The sequence below is a fragment of the Anabrus simplex genome, chromosome 2 (genome assembly GCF_040414725.1).
Source record: "Anabrus simplex isolate iqAnaSimp1 chromosome 2, ASM4041472v1, whole genome shotgun sequence".
Taxonomy (NCBI): Eukaryota; Metazoa; Arthropoda; class Insecta; order Orthoptera; family Tettigoniidae; genus Anabrus; species Anabrus simplex.
Genome location: NC_090266.1, coordinates 409,590,997 through 409,615,828, shown reverse-complemented (window position 1 = coordinate 409,615,828; position 24,832 = coordinate 409,590,997). Strand labels below are relative to the sequence as shown.

The 24,832-nt window shown below is 42.0% G+C and overlaps 1 protein-coding gene across 2 annotated transcripts in view; it reads left to right on the top strand.

Annotated features, from left to right (window-relative positions):
• Nucleotides 1-24,832, top strand: part of LOC136862862 (melanization protease 1) — a 169,901-nt gene that overhangs the window by 124,443 nt on the left and 20,626 nt on the right. Inside the window, exon 5 of one of the 2 annotated variants that reach the window (XM_067139126.2) lies at nt 1,427-1,525. The exons of the other annotated variant lie outside the window; for it this stretch is intronic. Within the exon in view, the coding sequence (XP_066995227.2) occupies nt 1,427-1,525 (99 nt within the window). The remainder of the gene's footprint in view (nt 1-1,426; nt 1,526-24,832) is intronic. 2 annotated transcript variants of the gene reach the window in all.

Genomic DNA, 24,832 nt, shown 5'->3' with positions numbered 1-24,832 from the left:
ATCATTGTTTAAGTTGGCAATATTTACCCCTTTCTTCCCCTTGCTTTGAATGTATCCAATCACGAATTTCTTCAATGAATTTCTGGCCAATCAGGGGTATCTTCCCCCAACTTGTATCTGTTGCGGGGTCCTACCCAATAAAATCTTTGTGGGAGGGTGTTTTCTTTCCCCTAACGCCTAGAATTCTCTGCGAGAGTATTTAAACTGCTGATTTTAGGGTCTCCGGGCCACTTCTGTTCCATCTTTCAGTGTATTAAGTTCATAGCAGGAGGCGGGAAGCGCCTCTTTCCTCGGCAGCGATCTACGACCAGGTAATGGCCTATTAATATCTTCTTTTCTTGCTAGGTCGGCAGTTTAACTCTCGCGGCGGGTTCGAAGCGTTTTCCATCATGTAACCTTTTCCTAAAATGTAACTACTCTTTTCTTCTATTCTCTTGTAAAGCTATATTATGGGATAGAGAGTGCTAACCCTCTTGTGTTCCCACTCACATCGTCTTGAGGTGAACTTATTTTTCTCAACCAATTCACCCGTAATGTAATGTAAATTGCCATTAAGTCACCTCTGTAGGATGGGATTAGCCCTTGTATTAACGGCCTAGTGCCAAGTAGGTCTTAAGCAAAGTGTATTAGGAGTGCAAGTTCGCCTCCTCTCAAGTTGTATTTTAGAGGTCATGCATTAATCTTTTCTCACCTAATAGACCTCAGTAGGTTGGGTATTTTACCCCTGTGTATATGTCCTTTGAGGACAACTTGAAAGTTGAGTTTGGTGTGGCCTGGGAGAGGCTTAACTTTAAGAGCGAGTGGCTCTTTTCTAAAACTGGGAGTTGTATGCCTCGAGGAGGCTTGCTGTGTAATTTGGAGCAAGGGCTCCAGGGTTTGATTGGGGTCTTCTGCCCCTTTTGTTGAAATTGGTATATCGTAAAGTTGAGCTAGTTGCTCAAGAATTGTGTTTTCAGGGCTCGAAGCCCAAAATCTTTAATCCCTGTAATTGTACATTTCAAGTTGTATTTCGGCTACTAAGTACCTATTTCTATTTGTTGTTATCTAATTTTGAAAAGAAAATATAACCTTGTTAAATTTTACAATTTAATTTCTCTTTAGTAGCTTGAGACCTATTCACCACCCAGCACCTTCTTTCATGCTTAACTACCACAAAAAAACGGTAACAATTATTATTAGGTTTCCCATTTTCACACCAGACATACTTTCTTTCTGGTCCTTTCTGAGTTGGTGCGACGTAAAACCAACAGTGAGAAACTCTTATTCTGGTTATTATTAATTATTACTATAATTAACCGCATCTATATTTCATATCCACTAATTTGCCAGATAATTTCTATGATGATGCTTGTTGTTTAAAGAGGCCTAACATCTAGGTCATCGGCCCGACAATTTCTATAGATAACTCGCCTATTATTTGTTCCAGACTACATCAAGCCTATTTGTCTGCCACTGGAAGAGCCTCTGAAAAAATCCTTCAAAGGTGAAATATTGTTTGCTGCTGGCTGGGGTCGTACAGAATCAGGTATGCTATCATCGATTGCAATGGTCCGTCTCCATGGCTGAGTGGTCAGTGTCTTGAACTTCGATCCTTGACTCCCAGATTCGATTTCTGGTTGGATCGTCGGATTATAATCCAGAACAGTTAATTCCCTCGGCTCCGAGACCGGGTATTTGTGTTGTCCCGAACATTGCCGCAACTCATTTACCACACACATAATACTATCGTCAACCTCACTAACTTATGGAGGGCCGGGCTGAGTGGCTCAGACGGTTGAGGCGCTGGCCTTCTGACCCCAACTTGGCAGGTTCGATCCTGGCTCAGTCCGGTGGTATTTGAAGGTGCTCAAATACGTCAGCCTTGTGTCGGTAGATTTACTGGCACGTAAAAGAACTCCTGCTGGACAAAATTCCGGCACCTCGGCGTCTCCGAAAACCGTAAAAGAGTAGTTAGTGGGACGTAAAGCAAATAACATTATTATTATTAACTTATGGAGTTCCCTATACACTGCGAACGCCGCCCACCCATACTGGAGGATCTGTCTTAGAAAGGCTGCACCAGGCTAGCAATAGCTAAGCGAAATTTTTGTAACGAACACAATAACTTAGTTTATTCTACTTTCCTGAAGTAATGAAATTAATACTAACAGATAGTGCATGCAACGTGGTGGTCGTAAACAATAGTATACAAGCGTTAGAGCTTGGTCGTACTGATAGGTGATTTGAAAAACATATGTCGTCATCTCGTGCCATTGTAATTTTATCAGCTGCTGAAGTTAACCAATCAGATCGCTTCGCGGAATAATTCAAATGGTCTTTACGAGGCGGTGTTGCTAAATCTGCACGTGGCTTGGTCGGGCTCGAGAGCCGTACCAAGAATTGAGCATCAAACACTAACACACCGTAGGCTTCAGCCAATGCCACCAGAGCGTGCTTGCTATGGGCCGAGCCTTATCAGCGGCGAGGACGTTGTTAAAGTCCCTCCCCCTGAGCCAGTCATAAGCCACGTACAGATTTAGCAATACCCCCTCGCAAAGCCCATCTGAATTCGCCCGTGATGCGATCTAATTGGCTAATTTCAGCAAGTGATAAAATGACAACAGCTCGAAATATGTAATTATTTTTTCAGATACTTATCAGCATGACCAACCCTCTAACTCTCATGTACCCTGTTCACGTTGTTTCCGACCACCCTGTACAGCATAACAGTGAAAACAAAAATCAGTGCCAAGAACACATTGTGACTGATGATTTATTGGCAGAAACATATGGTGCAATGCACTTACTGGCCAGGCTGAGTGGCTCAGACGGTTGAGGCGCTGACCTTCTGACTCCAGTTTGGCAGGTTCTATTCTGGCTCAGTCCGATGGCATTTGAAAGTGTTCAAATACGACAGACTCATGTCTATAGATTTACTGGCAAGTAAAAGAATTCATGCGGGATTAAATTCCGGCACCTCGGCGTATTCGAAAACCGTAAAAGTATTTAGTGGGACCTAAAGTCAATAGTTATTATTGCACTTACTGGTAACAATACGCGACGACCAGCTTTAATAAATAACAATGGAAGTACTCATATTCATTCTAATAGACTCTGAGGAACGCTCTTGACGTACTGTATATTGACCGGTGCTCGTTTACTTGCCGACTATCCCTTTCCACATGTGCCTTTTCGCGGAGAGAATGGCGATTATCCTTGTCACGGTAGCGTGAAATATCCTGAGCAGAACTACGTATCTGCTAACATATGCAAGAACTGGACAATGCAATAACTGATTGAACGATATCTCTGCTGGACGTTGTATAGGTCCAAGTCACATGAAAAAGAGTGCAGCTCATGGAAAAAAATTCCTTCTCCTGACACGCAAACGATCTGAAATGTTCCCCAGACAGAGGCTTCTTTCAAGACTAAGGATTACATACAACAATTCCTTCCTGCAATGAACCCCTCTTCGATACTCTTGAAGTGAAGTTACTGTAGCAAAGGTGCTGGAGAGAAATCCATGCCTTTCTAGACATGCATGTGTTCCGTCGAGGACAATGAAGATATTTCGATATTTCTGCACCATGAAAATGTGACTCGCGTAGACACAACCTACAAAGTCAGGATTGTCTTTCACCCTGCTATACGTAAAAAGGACAATGAGGGCTATGGCATTGCGGAAACTACAGTTTATTTATTGCTATTTGTTCTATGTCGCACCGACACAGACAGGTGTTATTGTAACGATTGGCTAGGACTGGGAAAGAAGCGACCGTGGCCTTAGTTAAGGTACAGTTGCTTGGTATGAAAATGGGATATCAAGGAAAACTATCTTAGGGGCTACTGACAGCGGGATTCGAACCCGTTATCTCCCGAATGCAAGCCAACTGCTACTGCCAGTTACTGGGTTCTGTGGCAGTGCTAAGGGTTGAATATCCTGAGGCGGATTTATTTCTGTTTCTCGCTTATTATAACCAACATGGAAAAACAACTAACATTATGATGATAACCGGATATCACAGAGCCATTTAATACACTTACATAGGAAGATTTGCATAGACAACTATCACAGATAAATATTTCAAAACAGTCACCCCTTAAAGACGTATTCATTCCCCCATTACTCTTCGACGTACAAAATCAAAATTTCACAGGATGGTTCCTTTTACGTCCTAGATGTTACATCAGATATGGTTTAAAACATTCAAATTCTTCCGCACAGGATTCAGGTGAATGGTGGATTATAAAATAAATAATTATACCTCCAAAATCGTACTGGCAATAAAAGATCAGCGGAGCCATCTACCGGCGAATACAGTTAAGGGCAACGACCTAAGTATTGCAGTATTCGAATAAATTACGAATTTATGGCATATAAAGGACTTAATGAAATAAATAATATTTTTAGAGTAATTCTGAGTGGAGACCTTAATTTTGATACATAGGTGTTTGTATTACGGTTTTCTCACAATATTTTGGTACACGTTCAAATTAGATGTATAGATCACTGGAGTGTGGTCATTCTTGGTTGAATGTAATGGTATGTGTACATATTCGTGTGTACTAACTAGATCATCCTGAATTTTATGTCCTAGACGTAAAATACCGTATACTTCAACATATTTCTCCCCTAAGAGGTTTAGATGGTCCGACTCGTTGGCTGAATGGTCAGCGTACTGGCCTTCGGTTCAGAGGGTCCCGGGTTCGATTCCCGGCCGGGTCGGGGATTTTAATCGCTTCTGATTAATTCTTCTGGCTCGGGGACTGGGTGTATATGTCCGTCCCAACACTCTCCTCATCATATTCAGACAACACACTACACTACCAACCACCACAGAAACACGCAATAGTGCTTACATCCCTCCATAGAGGGTTGGCGTCAGGAAGGGCATCCGGCCATAAAACAGGGCCAAATCCACATGTGCGATGCAGTTCGCACCCGCGACCCCACAGGTGTGGGAAAAAGCGGCAGGAAAAGAAGAAGAAGAAAGAAGAAGAGGTTTAGATGGTAGTTGACACTCATTAACACAATATCCATTCTTCCGAAACCGTTTTTGGCACGAATATAGCTTTCCTACAAAGGGCGATCTTCTATATCCTAGATCTTAAAAAATATTTCAAAACAGTCACCCCTTAAAGACGTATTCATTCCTCCATTACTCTTCGACGTACAAAATCAAAATTTCACAGGTTGATTCCTTTTACCTCCCAGATGTTACATCAGATATGGTTTAAAACATTCAAATTCTTCCGCACAGGATTCAGGTGAGTGGTGGATTATAAAATAAATACCTTTACCCCCAAAATCGTTTGACGTACTAACTGAGGACGTATTTTACGTGTTCAGCTGACAGTGGACTCTCCAAAATGTAAAACTTTGAATAATAATGTTCATTTTAAAGCCGTAGCGAAGCACGGGTATCTTCCTAGTATTATTATATAGCTCTGACTATGCAACTCTGAATAATACGATCCCAAGCTAATTATTTTACCTTGCCGCACCACAAATTATTGAGTTCTCCCAACTAGAGCAATGCAATCTTGACAGTGCTCATTGCAAAATAGCTACCATTAATTGCTTTAAAGTCCGGCCCCTTGGATGAATGGTCAGCGTAGTCGACTTCAGTTCAGAGGGTTCAATTCCCGTCCGCTGTAATTCCACTGACTCGAGGACTGAGGGTTTGTACTGTCTCCAACATCCCTGCAGCTCTCACACCACACACAACACTATCCTCCACTATAATAACACACAGTTTCCCAACACGGTAGATACCGCGGACCCTCGTCGGAGACTTTGTCGTACAAGGGCTGCACCAATGTCCACACGACTTTCTTCTTCTTCTTCTTCTTCTTCTTCGTCTTCTTCTTCTTCTTCTTCTTCTTCTAGTTACTTTAAAGACTAATTTACGGTTAACGGTCGTTTCATCTGTTCTGTTATATTGTCATGCTGGAACCTGACATTTATTACTTGAGTTTCTAGGTAATTCGATCTTATCTTATTTTAGTATAACTTAGTAAAAATCAAGCTTGTAGTTTTAAACGGGTATCAATCATAAGACATAAGCCATGGGACCTCAACCGAGTGGGTTGACTGCGCAGTTCGGGCCTTGTACCTGTTAGCTTGCATTCGGGAGAGGATGGGTTTGAACCCCACTATTAATATCCGTGAAGATGACTTTCCATAGTTTACCATTCTCACACCAGGCGGCTGTATCGTCACAGTCACTTCCTTCTAGAAATCCTGTCTGAGTTAAACCACTAGAAAATAAAACCTTTCTGAATAAAAATACATTTTATATGATACAAGAAATGCTTTCACTTATGTACTGAACCCTTTGGTCCATATTGAGGGATACCTACCTTTCTTACCTATCAGCAAAGTTCATGAGATCTGTCTCTTGGGTCGTTTCGGGTTCTTCGTCACATGCTGAGGTAAAGGTAGGGTTCAGTAATTCTAATCTATCTACTGGAATGAAAGGTCTATTTAAAAGATTCCTATTTATTCAGGAAAATTCTGAAGCATCATGGTATGTCAACAGTATCAGAGAAGTCCATTGTGTCCACTGGACACCACAATCACTTTTACATAAACGTCAGAACACTGGTGTGAGACTTTAACGTAACTGCCTGACGGGCATTCATACTAGAAACCATTGTCTCAATTATTAATCATTTAAGAAAGGAAAGTCTGGAAATCCTTAAATTCGGCTTCCATGTGAGACCACATGTACCATCATAGTGATTCGTTATGGTCCAGCCCTCGTAACACGAACGCTGGACTCTGAGTATAATTAAGGCAGTCCAATCGGTGTGTGCCACACAGTGGTTCTACGGCATGGACCCTTAATTGAATCGATGTGACCTGCGTCTATGTCATGGACCGACATCTACTCTTCTAAGTTACTTTAAAGTCATTGTGGATGATGACCGCAAGGAAATGATGCTACAATGGCATATGGCCCTAATCTAAGTCACTGAGGTTGATGAACCCCTGACCATCCAAGTTTCTAGGCTGAAGGCTAAACACAATTAAGTTACATCGGTTGATGACCAAAGTTCCACTTTACTATCCCCAGCACATTCACTGCTCAATCAATTAAAGTTCAATAATTACAACAGTAGCAATGCTCACCATCTTTGTGGCAGTAAAATCCATTTCCTTCGGATATGCCCCCTTAATCGTTACTTTACATGTTAATATTCCCCAGAAAACAAACTAAAATTTCCAGAATGCATCTCCAAGTTATTCGCTTGATTAAAGTTATTTCAAATGCGGTTTCACTGAATTTAATAATTAAATAAATTTAAATGATTTAACGATATGTTAAAGATCAGTAAAATTTATCTCCGCGGACTCTGGTTTCTTCACAAATTCCTACGCAGCTGTGATGTGAATTCAATATTGCGATGTTTATCTGGCTGGAAAAGAATTGTTACATAATTCATGTCCAGCTATATATCCTGTCTCGTGATATCACGCTTAAAAATCTAATCTAGTCCTAACCGTTATTAACACTTGGATATCCTAATAATCTACGCACAAACCAAACAACTCGCCATATAATTACGATGTCATATCTCGTCATTACCATTATGAATTTTGCACACCCCTCACATACAAACCGATCATCACGACCATCGCTCTATATTTTGGACAACCCTGAAATTGGGTTACTCTGTTCCTTATACTCAAAGTTCGTGATTTCAAATGTTCATTACGTCCCCAAATACAGTATTTCACAATACTTAGATCATTACCGGCTATGAATTTCAACTAAATCCAGCATTTTAACGTTTCCCTGGCCGAGAAATACAGTACAATCTCAACTCCGCGCCTGTCCCGTTACATCCCCGCTCAGCCGAGGCCTCTCACCCCCAGTTCGCTTGGCAGTTATGAAACACCTGTTTGTTCCAGTTGACTGGCTTCTCAAAATGCTCACCTTTTAAACTCTGCCGACATAATTAAACAAATACGATATTCTAACCAACAAAATGCACAGATTATGCTTCAAGATGCCCACACTAATTATACGCGTCGCCAATTTATACCGCTATGGATTTCTATGAATTTCTTTCCATTCTCAACATTATAAAATATTCCTCGGGCTATCATGTCCCGGCTTCAATGACAGGACTCTAACCTGATTCGCACATCTCATCTCAACTCATATAAAACATTCCTCGGGCTTCCGTGTCCCGGCTTCAATGACAGGTCCAACCTGATTCACAAAACTAACCTCTGTTTCCCAGCTCCACAATTTTCCTCGACAAAGAATTGGAATAAAATCATCACTAGAAATCCCGACGTCTAATATCGCACAATGCATTAATCATGAATAACTTCGCATAAATGATATCGTATTTAATAACTTGATTTTTACGAGAAATGACTGAAACATTCTACTGGATCTTTTATTGTCAGTCAGACACAGTTTAAAATGGGCATTAAAAAAAAGAACGTTTCTCTCCGTGACAAAATTCATCACCCTAGGTTCTCACCCGACAGCGCGCTTCCACTCGATTGAAAATGAGTGACCATGGATTATTATTATTAACGTCAAATTGCAGACAGAAGAATTTTACGTCGAATGAACATCTTAATTTGACATCACAAAATATAGGCAGTACACTCACACGGATGACGATCTACATTGGACGTGATATCACTTCGGAACCCTATTCAATAACTTTTTACAACATTATACGGCACTCACAAGACTTCAAACTTTTATCCAAGTGGAAAATAAAACAAATGACTCTTTTAGTCGTACTCTCACATTTACAAAACTTAGTAGGGGTGACCACTGCGTCGTATATCCCCATTCAATAACTTTTTACAAATCACGAGACAAGATATAAGAGGTAGTGAGATGGAAAGTCACCTACCTCATGTCGTCACGCCAGTATTCGTCATAGGGCTCACCTGTGACCCTGGCATTTTATTTAGCCATTTTTACATTCATGGCTTCACAGTTCATTATTAATTTTCTTCAGGTTTCCTGGAATAAAGCATTAAAAAAAAGAAAATACCCGTCACTTGTTTGTTGAGTGCACACGATGGACTACAGTTATTTACGCACACGAATTACTTAATCACATTAGAATTTATTCAGTACTTTGACCGTCCTATCTGGTACAATTATTTCACTCCAGAAAACTATCTCCTCATGGAGTCAAGACTTAGCCGCAATGGCTAAAATCTGCAGTTGAACTCAGTCTACTTTCGTTGGTTTGATTTCGCAGAGCAGCTCAACAATTTTTCGTCCGCTTTGTATCACAAATGCCGGAGAAGGAGACTTCGTCATGGCGTCCCTTCATATTTATAGCAGTTACCCCCTCTCTTCGGATCTCTCCCTTTGCAGCCAAGAAAATTTCTATAAATTTTCTGACTTACCTAAACTGCAATTTAAAGAGTTTTGAAAGTGACTACATGCTTGCTACATTTCTGGCGGTAGTGTTCATGGACATTTAAAATTTTTACGGGTTCGATTTGTGAGATGATTGACCTCCTTTGATAGGCACTATATTTTTTTGACTTGGCGTGGTCACGCCATGTACACGCGCTTTGAAATAGTTCATAAAAATGACTTGAGATTCTTCCGCCGTCGACACGTGTGGTTGACGTCACGTACCCCCAGAGCGTGGGACCGAAGGTAATCACCCCCTCGTCACGTGTCAAATCCATGCTATCAAGAATCCAACTTTTAGTTTAATTGTTACATTATGCATAATGTTCTTAGGGCACAAAGGTCATGGGTTCATATTTCCCCCAAGACACGAATTCCTTTCGCGCAGTGACAAGGAATTTCCTTTAAAATACTCCAGATGGCGAAATTTCTAATTTTGACGTCTGTTGAAACATGACCTTTGAATGTAAATTCCTTTCCTCTCTCTTATGCAGTTGTTCATCTTCTGGTGTACAGATACGGGTTGATGCCTTCAGCTTCCTGGTAGTTCTCCACTGAATTTTCGACTGAGCTATTTATCCCTTCGTCGCCGTCAAAGTCTTCCACGCTGTCAAAGTCTTCCTCCTCAGAACCTTCCTCAAATTCTCCCTGTTCTATCGAGATTTTCTCTGTAAGATCCCAATACTCCTCAAATGCTCTCAATATCACAGAGTCTGGGACTTGCCTGCATTCCCTACATCGTTTCAGTGGGTCATCCTGCTTTTCTTCGAGCTGTTCCACATCTTGATCCACCACTGATTCAATGAGGTTAACTTCCTGGTCCGCCATATCTTCAGGTTTGCGATAAACCTTCAAGTTGGCTGCATTGAAAATAGCCTCAGAGCGTCCATCTAACGACTGGATTTTATAGGAATTATTTCGGAAACTCTGGATGACTTTAAATGGACCCATATACAACGGTGCAAACTTCGCGTAATACTTGTCCTCAGGTTTTGAAAGAGCGGGTTTACGAACAAGCACATATTCGCCTTCTTTCAAGGGCCGATGAAATCTCTTATTTTTGACGCGTCTCAGACGTCGGTCAGCTTGCTGACGAAGATGCCTAGCTGTCTCTTCAATGCGCATCGCTTGAGTCGGCCGTGGGTCGCTCGGACACTTCACCACTGCGTGCCATGGTCTCAAAGGATAAATATCGGAATGAACCACGTTTGGGACGCATCCTATAGATTCGTGGATTGTGTTATTCACGCAATCTTCTATGATAGGTAACACATCCATCCATCTCCAATGCTCTTGAGCACAGAAGATCCGACAGAACTTCGCGATGACCTGCATAATTCGCTCTGACGGGTTTCCCTCAGGATGGCGAACTGAACTAAGAATATGTCGAATTTCAAGCCTTTGCAACTCCTGTTTAAATTGAGCTGAGGTAAATTGTGTGCCGTGGTCCGTTAATAAAAACATGGGCTTCCCCATAGCTGGAATTATGGTCCTATTTATAGCTCTTAATACCAATTTAGTGTTTGCTTTCTGTAATGGACATAACGATGTGAACTTAGAGAATACGTCCACGGTTACCAAGACGTATCTATTCCCCCTACGTGACTTGGGAAGGACTCCGTAAATATCCATCGCGAACAATTCACGAGGTTTAGCTGGTAAGAGAGGTATCGGTGCCTGTCGAATGAGGTACGGGTTCGCCTTAACCCTCTGGCATGTGTCACATGTAATTACAAGGCTTCTCACGTCTTCTCGTAGATGAACCCAGGTGAACGTTTCCTGAAGGGTGGCGGTGACCTTGTCAATCCCACCATGACCGGTTATCCTATGGGCATGCCATATAAGACCCTTCCTAAGTGGTAGTGGTACCACAATTCGAGATTTAGTGTGATCCTTGTCTATGAATTTTAACAAGGTGTTGTCGACAAACAAATAGCTCTCAGCTAGCTTCTCAACTTCTCCACGTCCTGGGTCGTCATGTGGAAGTTCTCCCTTCAACAACGAAATTAACCTGCCACAGAACTGGTCCTGTCGTTGACATTCTGGTAATCGTGTCAGCTCATTTAGAAAGGTTCTATCTTCGTCAGTTAACTCCACGAAGTTCACCTCATGTTCGTTATCGTTTGGGTTTCGACTTAGGGCATCCGCCAGGACATTTGACATTCCTGAACAGTGCTCAATGGTCAGATCAAACTGTTGGATAAACAGTGCCCACCTAGCTACTCTCTCGCTAGCAACTACCGTCTTCATCACAAAGGTCAAGGCCTTGTGATCCGTCCTAATGGTTATAGGGAATCCAAAAATCATCTTTCTCCAGTGCTGTAGTGATTGAACAATTGCAAGCATTTCTAATTCAGTGACACTGTATTTTAGCTCGTGTTTCCTAAGTTTACGGCTAAAGAATGCCAAGTAGTTCTTCTTCTTGGGTTCTTCTCCTTCCTCTTGGTATAAAACTGCACCAATCCCTACGGTGGAAGCATCAGTTTGCAAGATAAAGACCTTATCAAAATTCGGGTACCCTAGCTTCACACTTCTAGCTAACATCTCCTTAGTATCCCGAAAAGAAATCTCATGTTCCCTAGACCATTTCCATTGATTGTTCTTTACTAGCAAATCTTGCAATGGAGCCACAACCTCCGTATAATTTGGACAGTGATCACTGAAAAATTGACTCATACCCAAGAACTGTCGGACGTTCTTTACCTTGATAGGCCTTGGAAAGTTGTCAATTGCCTGCAATTTCACTGGGTTAGGGCGTACTCCTTCACCATCAATGATGTGTCCTAAGAAGAGAACTTCCTCCTGTCCGAAATTTGATTTTTTCAAGTTGATCTTAAAACCAGCCACCCTGAGATTTTCGAGTAGCAACTCGAGATGATGAAGATTTTCCTCGAAATCCTTTGACGAAAGCAATATATCATCGACATATCGCGTAGTTATGGCCTTAACTTGTTCGGTGAGGTTGCGATCTAGGGCGCGTATGAGAGCTGCACCGGCGTTTTTTATTCCAAACGCGAGACGGTTAAAAACATACGTGTGCTGGTCATACAGGAATCCAGTAAACAATCTTGACTTCTCATCGAGCATTATATGATGATATGACGAGGTCAGATCAATATATGAGTGAAGCGGCGCTTGCCCCTAAACCTCCTAATAACTTCTTTGATGGGAGGAGCTCTATCATTTTCAGGGATTAGCCTGTCATTTACGACCCTCGCATCCAAGCATACCCTCAGGGACCCGTCGGGCGTCTGAACGGTAACTAAGGAATTAACGAATGGTGTATTTGCCTTGGAAATCAACCCACTTCCTTCCATCTCTTTAATAATTTTCCCAGCCTCCTGGCGATGTTTCTCCGGAATGGGATACGGCCTACGTTTGAACGGCTCCCAACTATTTACAGCCAACACATATTTGAAATTTGGAATGCATCCTGGCTTTGAATCGAATACAGCCTGATATTTGAGAAGTAGTTCCCTCAACTTCATCTTCTCTTCCGCCGTCCCTGGGCATTCTGATACTTTCTGATTTATCAAATCTTCTACAGCCTTTCCCAATTCAATCTCGAGGACATCCCACTCTTCCTGGTTGACCTCTTCTGTTCCCTGTTCTATCTCCTCTTCTGCCTCCTTAGAAACGGTAGTGAAATGGACTTCTTCCTCACACATTCTTCTCCCAGTCTGACCCAATGATTCTTCGTTTAGAGCTACTAATTCCGGCCCGTCATCCTTCCTAAATTTCACCTCTCTCCTTCCTAAATCGATGACGGCATTACTTTCACAAATGAAGTCTGCTCCAAGAATAACATTATAGTGCAGCTTTGAAATTATGACAAAAGGATGCGAAAATGTCATGTCTCCTATCTGCAAATCCAAAAATGTCTGCGTTTTACAAATGGCAGTTTTGTCGGGAATGACTCCTCTAATTTTGATATTTGCTACAGGGATTTCTGGCAATTTCTTCCGAGTAGACAATTCGTTAAAGAAATTTTGTGAAATTAAACTGATGCTGGCGCCTGTATCCAATAAACAGCTCACCTTAAAGTTGCATATCCTGACATTAATGATTGGTAGCTCTCTTATTTTCCTAACCTCCTGTCTGAGGTGGTCTTCCACTAATTCATCTGGTTGTATAATCCAGGAGTCAACCTGGGCTACTATCCAGCCGTCGCGAGAAACGTATTCAGGCTGTGTGTGGGAATCCTGTCTCGTAACCACTACTGGAAATTTGGCGTTTTTTTCCGCTCATTTGACGAATTCAGACTTTCGTCGAAATGAGGCGCGTTAGGGTTTAATTCCCTATCCTGGTGGTGGGTCTTTCGGATAGCTCCAGTATGGGACATGTCTTGAGCTCCTACACAGTCAGTGTTGACTTTCTCTTCAGGCCCGTGCCAACGGTCAGAACGTCTGGAATTTTCGTAACCATCCCCTCTTCTGTTGCCTTCATTCCCGCGTGGGTTCCTTCGTCTTAGATCTGAGTTCCCCTGGTATCGACCCTGGTTTCTTCTCCATTGTTCTCGGCGTCTGTCCCACTCTTCGTGATGGTATCTGGGCTGTCCCCAGTTCTTCCTACCTTGGTATGGCCTGGTGTCGAACCACCGCCCCTCATTCTCATATCTCGGTGCTCGTGAAACTTCCCTATCTGGCGCGCTCTCCTGGCTGTGATTTACGACATTCACCTGGGGCTCTGAATGCCTGACTATTCGCGGGGCTGACTGATGCGAATGGGTCTGGTCCAGCTGGCGCAATATCAATTCCGCCTGCATCGGGGTTTCGACCTTCGCAGCAATTAATATTCTCTGGATATCCGGTGGGAACTGTTTCTGGATAGCCTGAACCAGTTCTTGCTGACTTGGGGCTGATTCAAGTTCCTTGAACTTAACTAATTGTTCGGTAAAGTATAACGAAAATTTCGGCGGTCCTGCGGTGTTATACCGGCGACTATATAACTCTAGCCTTAGGTTCTGCTGAATCTCAGAATTCCAAAATTTGCCCAAAAATGCGGTCTGAAATTCCTCGAACGTGTCAAAGCTATATCGGAAACCTTTGACCACAGCGACGCAACTCCGTCTAGGTACCGTTCCACAGTCCTTAGTTGCCTCTCTTCAGGTATCCTATTATCGCGAATATACTCCCTAAGTTCTCTAAGAAAACCCTTTGGCGTCTGGGTACCACTGCCATCGAATTTCTTAGGCTGATCTTCCTTAAGTCGAATCATGTTTATGACGTTCGTGACGTTTTGCCCCTGAGAATGGGTAGAATTGTCAAAGTGTCCGTTCCCTGTAGGATGTATGGGACTACTAGTGTTGCTAGGACAACTGAACGACATATCTGGGGTGCGGCGAGATTTACTAACCACTTCCTCTATCTTGGCCTGGACTCCTACGATATTGCTCACTAACCCATCCAGTTCTAATTTCTGGGCACTAACATCCCCCTTAAGAGCCTCATGAACAGATGTCAACTCGTCGCTCAGTGTTATGACCTTATCTTGGGTATCTTTAAGTTGTTTCGATAGGTCTACCCTTGTATCGCCTAGATCGTTTCCTAGTTCCTCAATATCTGCTTGTACCTCCTCAATACTCCTAGCCGTTTCTTCCTGAGTTGTACCTAATTTTCTCATATCCTCTATATTCATCTGGATTAATTTAAAGTCAATGGCCTCAATACGCTGGTCTACAGTTGCCTTGACGTCTTCGGCTATCTGGTCTACTTTGTCATTTACGACGGCTATCTCTTTACACAACATTTCCTTATGTTCATTCATTGCTGTGAAGACCTTTGACTTATCGTCTTCACGCATGATGTTGAACTTCTCTACCTCTGTCTTCAGATCGGCCTTAAGCTCAGCTTGATCTGACATCAACTGCTGATGTAGTTCCCTACTTTCGTTGACGTGCCTATCGAGGTCTCCTCTAATTATGTCCTGATTTTCACTAAGAACACGATGTAGCTCGCGAGTTTCTATAAACTGCTGATTTATTTCATGTTTAAAGTCACCAATGTCCTTCCTAATATCAACGCTGGCTTCCTTACAACTATCCTGAGTGTCCTGCACTTTAATGTCAACATTTTGAACAACTTCCTTCATACCTTTTAATTCTACATCTGCACTATCTAATTTATTGTCCACTGTCTCCAGCTTATTATCCAACCTTACACCCATAGATTTAATACTCTCACTTAAGTCCTTCCTATCGGCTTCCGCAACCTTCCTATCGGCTTCCATTCTCTCCATAAAGTCCTTCATCATTTGGACCACCTGCCCTTGGGCCAATTCTCCCTCCTGCATAAACATACTGTATTTAACAGAAAACGATAGGTCATCGGTGAGCCCGAGACTTCCACGGCGTATACTAGGACTACAACGATAAACATCACAACATCCTCCTATCTAACACATCACACTGTTAATGCAACATTCTCTAAAATTTTATTTAATAAAATGTGAAATTCAATGTTCACTCGATCAAAGTGATCAGCCAAAACACTCAAACCAGTATTCAAAATTTTGAGAAATTACTCTAACACACTTAAATTACACCTTTCATTCAGTAGATAAATTATTCTCATAGTGGTATCTCCTAGCCTTACTCATCGGGCGTTTATCTATTTCTTCGAGTTCACTATCAACTCTGGCGCACGATTTTATCATCCATAATGTGGCATAGCCTCAACATTATTTCTCTTTTCCCCTAGTACACGATTTTTTCAAAATATCCTTATCGTTATCGTGACTTAGGTTCCCTCATCGTTATCGTGACTTATGCCACATCGTTGGTGCGACATTTTAATGTCGACCAACGTATAACAATCCTACAATTGGTCATCGTTTCACTGATGTCAACCAACCTAACTTGTAGTTCTTCTCTCGATGTACTTAGGCCCTCTCTTAAGTGACTGAAGCCACCACGTTGGGCAACATTTTACTGAACCCTTTGGTCCATATTGAGGGATACCTACCTTTCTTACCTATTAGCAAAGTTCATGAGATCTGTCTCTTGGGTCGTTTCGGGTTCTTCGTCACTTGCTGAGGTAAAGGTAGGGTTCAGTAATTCTAATCTATCTACTGGAATGAAAGGTCTATTTAAAAGATTCCTATTTATTCAGGAAAATTCTGAAGCATCATGGTATGTCAACAGTATCAGAGAAGTCCATTGTGTCCACTGGACACCACAATCACTTTTACATAAACGTCAGAACACTGGTGTGAGACTTTAACGTAACTGCCTGACGGGCATTCATACTAGAAACCATTGTCTCAATTATTAATCATTTAAGAAAGGAAAGTCTGGAAATCCTTAAATTCGGCTTCCATGTGAGACCACATGTACCATCATAGTGATTCGTTATGGTCCAGCCCTCGTAACACGAACGCTGGACTCTGAGTATAATTAAGGCAGTCCAATCGGTGTGTGCCACACAGTGGTTCTACGGCATGGACCCTTAATTGAATCGATGTGACCTGCGTCTATGTCATGGACCGACATCTACTCTTCTAAGTTACTTTAAAGTCATTGTGGATGATGACCGCAAGGAAATGATGCTACAATGGCATATGGCCCTAATCTAAGTCACTGAGGTTGATGACCCCCTGACCATCCAAGTTTCTAGGCTGAAGGCTAAACACAATTAAGTTACATCGGTTGATGACCAAAGTTCCACTTTACTATCCCCAGCACATTCACTGCTCAATCAATTAAAGTTCAATAATTACAACAGTAGCAATGCTCACCATCTTTGTGGCAGTAAAATCCATTTCCTTCGGATATGCCCCCTTAATCGTTACTTTACATGTTAATATTCCCCAGAAAACAAACTAAAATTTCCAGAATGCATCTCCAAGTTATTCGCTTGATTAAAGTTATTTCAAATGCGGTTTCACTGAATTTAATAATTAAATAAATTTAAATGATTTAACGATATGTTAAAGATCAGTAAAATTTATCTCCGCGGACTCTGGTTTCTTCACAAATTCCTACGCAGCTGTGATGTGAATTCAATATTGCGATGTTTATCTGGCTGGAAAAGAATTGTTACATAATTCATGTCCAGCTATATATCCTGTCTCGTGATATCACGCTTAAAAATCTAATCTAGTCCTAACCGTTATTAACACTTGGATATCCTAATAATCTACGCACAAACCAAACAACTCGCCATATAATTACGAAGTCATATCTCGTCATTACCATTATGAATTTTGCACACCCCTCACATACAAACCGATCATCACGACCATCGCTCTATATTTTGGACAACCCTGAAATTGGGTTACTCTGTTCCTTATACTCAAAGTTCGTGATTTCAAATGTTCATTACGTCCCCAAATACAGTATTTCACAATACTTAGATCATTACCGGCTATGAATTTCAACTAAATCCAGCATTTTAACGTTTCCCTGGCCGAGAAATACAGTACAATCTCAACTCCGCGCCTGTCCCGTTACATCCCCGCTCAGCCGAGGCCTCTCACCCCCAGTTCGCTTGGCAGTTATGAAACACCTGTTTGTTCCAGTTGACTGGCTTCTCAAAATGCTCACCTTTTAAACTCTGCCGACATAATTAAACAAATACGATATTCTAACCAACAAAATGCACAGATTATGCTTCAAGATGCCCACACTAATTATACGCGTCGCCATTTTATAACGCTATGGATTTCTATGAATTTCTTTCCATTCTCAACATTATAAAATATTCCTCGGGCTATCATGTCCCGGCTTCAATGACAGGACTCTAACCTGATTCGCAAATCTCATCTCAACTCATATAAAACATTCCTCGGGCTTCCGTGTCCCGGCTTCAATGACAGGTCCAACCTGATTCACAAAACTAACCTCTGTTTCCCAGCTCCACAATTATCCTCGACAAAGAACTGGAATAAAATCCTCACTAGAAATCCCGACGTCTAATATCGCACAATGCATTAATCATGAATAACTTCGCATAAATGATATCGTATTTAATAACTTGATTTTTACGAGAAATGACTGAAACATTCTACTGGATCTTTTATTGTCAGTCAGACACAGTTTAAAATGGGCATTAAAAAAAAACGTTTCTCTCCGTGACAAAATTCATCACCCTAGGTTCTCACCCGACAGCGCGCTTCCACTCGATTGAAATTGAGTGACCATAGATTATTATTATTAACGTCAAATTGCAGACAGAAGAATTTTACGTCGAATGAACATCTTAATTTGACATCACAAAATATAGGCAGTACACTCACACGGATGACGATCTACATTGGACGTGATATCACTTCGGAACCTATTCAATAACTTTTTACAACATTATACGACACTCACAAGACTTCAAACTTTTATCCAAGTGGAAAATAAAACAAATGACTCTTTTAGTCGTACTCTCACATTTACAAAACTTAGTAGGGGTGACCACTGCGTCGTATATCCCCATTCAATAACTTTTTACAAATCACGAGACAAGATATAAGAGGTAGTGAGATGGAAAGTCACCTACCTCATGTCGTCACGCCAGTATTCGTCATAGGGCTCACCTGTGACCCTGGCATTTTATTTAGCCATTTTTACATTCATGGCTTCACAGTTCATTATTAATTTTCTTCAGGTTTCCTGGAATAAAGCATTAAAAAAAAGAAAATACCCGTCACTTGTTTGTTGAGTGCACACGATGGACTATAGTTATTTACGCACACGAATTACTTAATCACATTAGAATTTATTCAGTACTTTGACCGTCCTATCTGGTACAATTATTTCACTCCAGAAAACTATCTCCTCATGGAGTCAAGACTTAGCCGCAATGGCTAAAATCTGAAGTTGAACTCAGTCTACTTTCGTTGGTTTGATTTCGCAGAGCAGCTCAACAATTTTTCGTCCGCTTTGTATCACAAATGCCGGAGAAGGAGACTTCGTCATGGCGTCCCTTCATATTTATAGCAGTTACCCCCTCTCTTCGGATCTCTCCCTTTGCCGCCAAGAAAATTTCTATAAATTTTCTGACTTACCTAAACTGCAATTTAAAGAGTTTTGAAAGTGACTACATGCTTGCTACATTTCTGGCGGTAGTGTTCATGGACATTTAAAATTTTTACGGGTTCGATTTGTGAGATGATTGACCTCCTTTGATAGGCACTATATTTTTTTGACTTGGCGTGGTCACGCCATGTACACGCGCTTTGAAATAGTTCATAAAAATGACTTGAGATTCTTCCGCCGTCGACACGTGTGGTTGACGTCACGTACCCCAGAGCGTGGGACCGAAGGTAATCACCCCCTCGTCACGTGTCAAATCCATGCTATCAAGAATCCAACTTTTAGTTTAATTGTTACATTATGCATAATGTTCTTAGGGCACAAAGGTCATGGGTTCAGTACTGATATAGAGTATTTCTTAACTCTCTGCGCTTGTATGTTGGGTACGTTCTAAATTTATGACCTGGGGTTGTGCTCGTATGTTGAAACTATTCCTACATACTGTATGTTTGTTACAAGAATAAAGCTTGTTGACGACGACATTTAAGCTTTTAGCAACTCTTGGGTAATATCACGACTGCAAAGTAGCAATTGATAGTTTTTGGAATAGAATTCTCCAATCTAAACTGGAAATTACGGTCCGGAATGAATGAAACTATACAAAAAAGACGAAGACACCTCCGTACAGGCCATGAAGGCCCTTGGAGGAGTGGAAGGTAAAGGCTTCCACCATTGTTAACCACGGCACGTAATGGGGTAGAGTGGTTAGCTCTACGACCGACAGCCTTTGCCCCCAGGAATTAACCTGGTACTCATTTTTGGTGTAGGCTGTGTGAACCTCAGGGCCATATGCAGCTCCGAAAGTGGAAATCTCATTTCTTAAATTTTACGACTTCCTGACGGGGAATCGAACCCACGTCCTTCCGGGCGAACCTAGCACGCCTTTACCGCCTCGGCCAGGCAGCCCCTGAATGAAACTAGACCTTCACGTAATTGCTTGCTACGAGACGACCTGTACAGAGAGAACTGATATAAATATAATTTTGGCGACACTTGGTTGCAATAGGGCTGGAAAATTACCTGCCATGAAATCGGTTATACTGTAGTACAATTGCCTTGTATGAAAACTGGATATCACATTCCGGGTTGCTGACGGTGGAAATCGTCCGAAAGCAAAACGGTTATGTGCCATGTATAATACCTACACGAATAAACCAGCTTGGGGAGAGTTCAACAGTCCATTAGAAAATCCCTGCTACTGAAGTAGGTCAGAATATCCGCATAAAATAAAAGGTAGCTCGCAGACATCTAAGTAAGGTAAATATCATCATCATCATCATCATCATCATCTGTTTACCCTCCAGGTTCGGCTCTTCCCTCGGACTCGGCGAGGGATCCCACCTCTACCGCCTCAAGGGCAGTGTCCTGGAGCTTTTTCAGACTCTTGGTCGGGGGATACAACTGGGGAGAATGACCAGTACCTCGCCCAGGCGGCCTCACCTGCTATGCTGAACAGGGGCCTTGTGGAGGGATGGGAAGATTGGAAGGGATAGACAAGGAAGAGGGAAGGAAGCGGCCGTGGCCTTAAGTTAGGTACCATCCCGGCATTCGCCTGGAGGAGAAGTGGGAAACCACGGAAAACCACTTCGAGGATGGCTGAGGCGGGAATCGAACCCACCTCTACTCAGTTGACCTCCCGAGGCTGAGTGGACCCCGTTCCAGCCCTCGTACCACTTTTCAAATTTTCGTGGCAGAGCCGGGAATTGAACCCGGACCTCCGGGGGTGGCAGCTAATCACGCTAACCACTACACCACAGAGGTGGACATGGTAAATATTCGTTTGTAAAATGTAAGATACTTCAAGAAGAGACTCCAGCATTCTGTAAATTGTGTGTAAATTTCTAAGTGATGGTGCAGTGTTCAACCCACTGTAAATTGTAGTATTAAGGCATCTGAGTTATTTAAGGTATATGTGAATTTGTATATGACGGTGTTTTAAAGTTAAGCTAGTTAACCTATACTATTGTAAGCCATAGTTTTAAGCACTGGAAATACTTAAGTTATGTGTGTATTTGTATATGTTGAAGGTGGATTTAGAATGTTAAATTGGTAGTATTTCTTGCAATATTTTCTTTCCAGAAATTGCTTGTTATAATCTTCGTGTTGTAGTTGTTCTTGTTGTTCTTGTTGGGTGATTATGTTTTAACTTTACTTTATTATCACACTATTGTAAGTGGCCAGTGTCACCGGAATATTATTTTCCAATTGCGATGTATCTGTTAATAATAATAATAATAATAATAATAATAATAATAATAATAATAATAATAATAATAATAATAATAATAATAATAATAATAATAATAAATAATTTCGTGTGGCTATTTCTAGCCGAGTGCGGCCCTTGTAAGGCAGACCCTCTGATGAGGGTGGGTGGCATCTGCCATGTGTAGGTAACTGCGTGTTATTGTGGTGGAGGATAGTGTTATGTGTGGTGCGTAAGTTGCAGGGATGTTGGGGACAGCACAAACACCCAGCACCCGGGCCCTTGGAATTAACCAATGAAGGTTAAAATCCCCGACCCGGCCGGGAATCGAACCCGGGACCCTCTGAACCGAAGGCCAGTACGCTGACCATTCAGCCAAGGAGTCGGACATAATAATAATAATAATAATAATAATAATAATAATAATAATAATAATAATAATAATAATAATAAAGCGTACACTTTCACTATCCACAAACTCGTTCGGTGGAATTGATTGCATTCACAAGAGATTTACAAGATATGGATCAAATGCTGTGTCTAGTTTAATTACACCGCCACGCTTGTCGTCTCATTTGCTAGCTGCTTTACGTTGCACTGACACAGATAGGTCTTATGGCGACGATGGGGCGACGATGGGACAGAAAAAGACTAGGTGTGGGAAGGAAGCGTCCGTGGCCTTAATTAAGGTACAGCCCCAGCATTTGCCTGGTGTGAACATGGGAAACCACGGAAAACCATCTTCAGGCTGGGGTTCGAACCCACTATCTCCCGAATACTGGATACCGGCCCCACTTAAGCGACTGCGGCTATCGATCTCGGTGGGAAGGAAGCGGTCGTGGCCTCAATTAAGGTACAGCCCCAGCATTTGACTAGTATGAAAATGGGAAACTACTGGAAACCATATTCAGGGCTGCCGACAGTGGGGTTCGAACCCACTGTCTCCCGAATACTGGATACCGGCCGCACTTAAGCGACAACAGCTATCGACCTCGGTGGGAAGGAAGCGGTCGTGACCTTAATTAAGGTGCAGCCCCAGCATTTGCCTAGTATGAAAATGGGTAACCACTGGAAACCATATTCAGGGCTGCCGACAGTGGGGTTCGAACCCACTATCTCCCGGATGCAAGCTCACATGTGCGCGCCCCTAGCTGCATGGCCAACTCGCCCGGTCTTGTCGTCTGAGGATGCCTTAGATGATAGATTCTTTCTGTGTAGATGGATATCGTACCCCTAACCTGTCAGTGTCTTCTACCTCCTGTTTACTGCTAATTCTTGCTAAGATACGACTGATACAAAACATGCTATCCTAGTAATTATAAAAATAGAATTACTATTTCAGTAGTGCAGTTGGTTAGTCGATATCCTTCTTTATAACACATTAGTTGATTCCATTCCGGCATAGATCGTTGGCATTTGTGGGTGTTTGAATAGGACAAATCTGCGCGGTTGGCTTCCAGCACGTTAAAGAAATACTTCGGACATTCTGTATGTTTAGATTGATGCTTTCGCGGCTTGTAATTGTAGACATGATAATAAGACGCACTATTTTCTTCTGAAGACAAGGAACATAGTTCTCTGGAAACGTAAAGAATTTCGCCTTGTTTTCTGACACGGCAAAAGCCCCAAAAACTTATTATAATATTTACATCCTAAAGATGATTTTGCATGACTTCCAGTTTTCACACCATGCAAATGCTCATTAATTCTCTTAAATTGTATAGCAATTGAAGGGACGCTAAATGTAATCGGGTTGAACTTTCTCCTTCACTGCCATCCATTTATTGGAAAGTGGTGCTGTTTTATTCAATTTAATATCTGTGTTCAGGGGAAATTCTCAAGTGTTCGGAGACTACAAAGCTGGTACCCTCTACCAGGCAGCATAAGGTGTTCCATTGTACTTCTTTTCTCACTTACGTTTCTATGGATTCCCATTTGCACATGATATACCGGAGCTGTCACTTAATAGAGACTGGACGCAACCGAACCAGGTCTATTCTAACGTCACTGAAAATCTACTCCTGGTTGTGTGACATTAAGCATCTAGCATAAATAAATAAATAAATAAATAAATAAATAAATAAATAAATAAATAAATAAATAAATAAATAAATTTAAGAAATAGTATCTTCTTCCACTTTTCCAACACCTGTGGGGTCGCAAACTGTATAGCATATGTGGATTAGGCTCTGTTTTACTATCGGATGCCCTTTCTGACGCCAACATTATTGTGATGTGTTGTCTGAATATGAAAAGGAGAGTAATGGGACAAACATCCAGCCCCTGAGCCAGAAGAATTAATCAGACGTGATTAAAATTCCCGACCCGGCCGAGTATCGAACCTGGGACCCTCTGAACCAAAGGCCTCGACGCTCACCTGTCAGCCAAGGAGTCGGTCACTTAAAATAATGTATTTCAATAAAACCTACTTGTGTTAGTGTGAATTTAATAAGTTAGCGATGGAAGCCAGCGACAAGTATTTTGTAAGTAAACGCCCTCAAAAACATATAATTATGTGAACAGAAGATCTCTAAAACCATTTTCAAATATATATTCTCAGATCTTACTCGATTTCCCTGTTAGAGTATAAAGGTGAAACGGCAAAAGTTTGCATAGCTATAACAATTTCATTGGCAATTTCTATTCTTTCCACAAAGAGGAAAGTGTTTTGAGGGCTTTTTGTCGCAGTCTCCTTTTAAGTGGACTCAGATATTCTCTCACATATCCTATATTTTTGTGCGGCCGGCGTGACGCCTCAACTATACATCTCACCTCGCCGGGCCAAATAGCATAATTGGCTGTCCCTAAGTAGGTTGACGGCCTTCCCCAGCAATGTTATCCACTTGCATCATCCAGGACATTGATCCCGATATCCCGAAAGAGGACATCTGTGAAGCCGTTCTCTCGACCGGTATCTACTTTGTTCACCGCCTCTACAACGGCACCGACCCAACACCAGAGGTCCTGCTCTACTACACATCTGCCGCTGCCTGTCTCTCAGTCCGGAAAACTGGCGCTCTCATCCATCACCGCCTCTACTCCGTGGTTTCTACACCGGCTCACCTCTAAGCTGAGATTGAAGCAGACGAAGAACTGGCTGCCAGTGCTGACATTTCGTCTCCCCAGTCCCCACCATCCCCCTTACCAGTGTCTTCCTGCCCTTCCCCTCCTCCTAGAGTAGAACGCAGCCCGGATGGCTGTTTGAAGAGGGTTGCG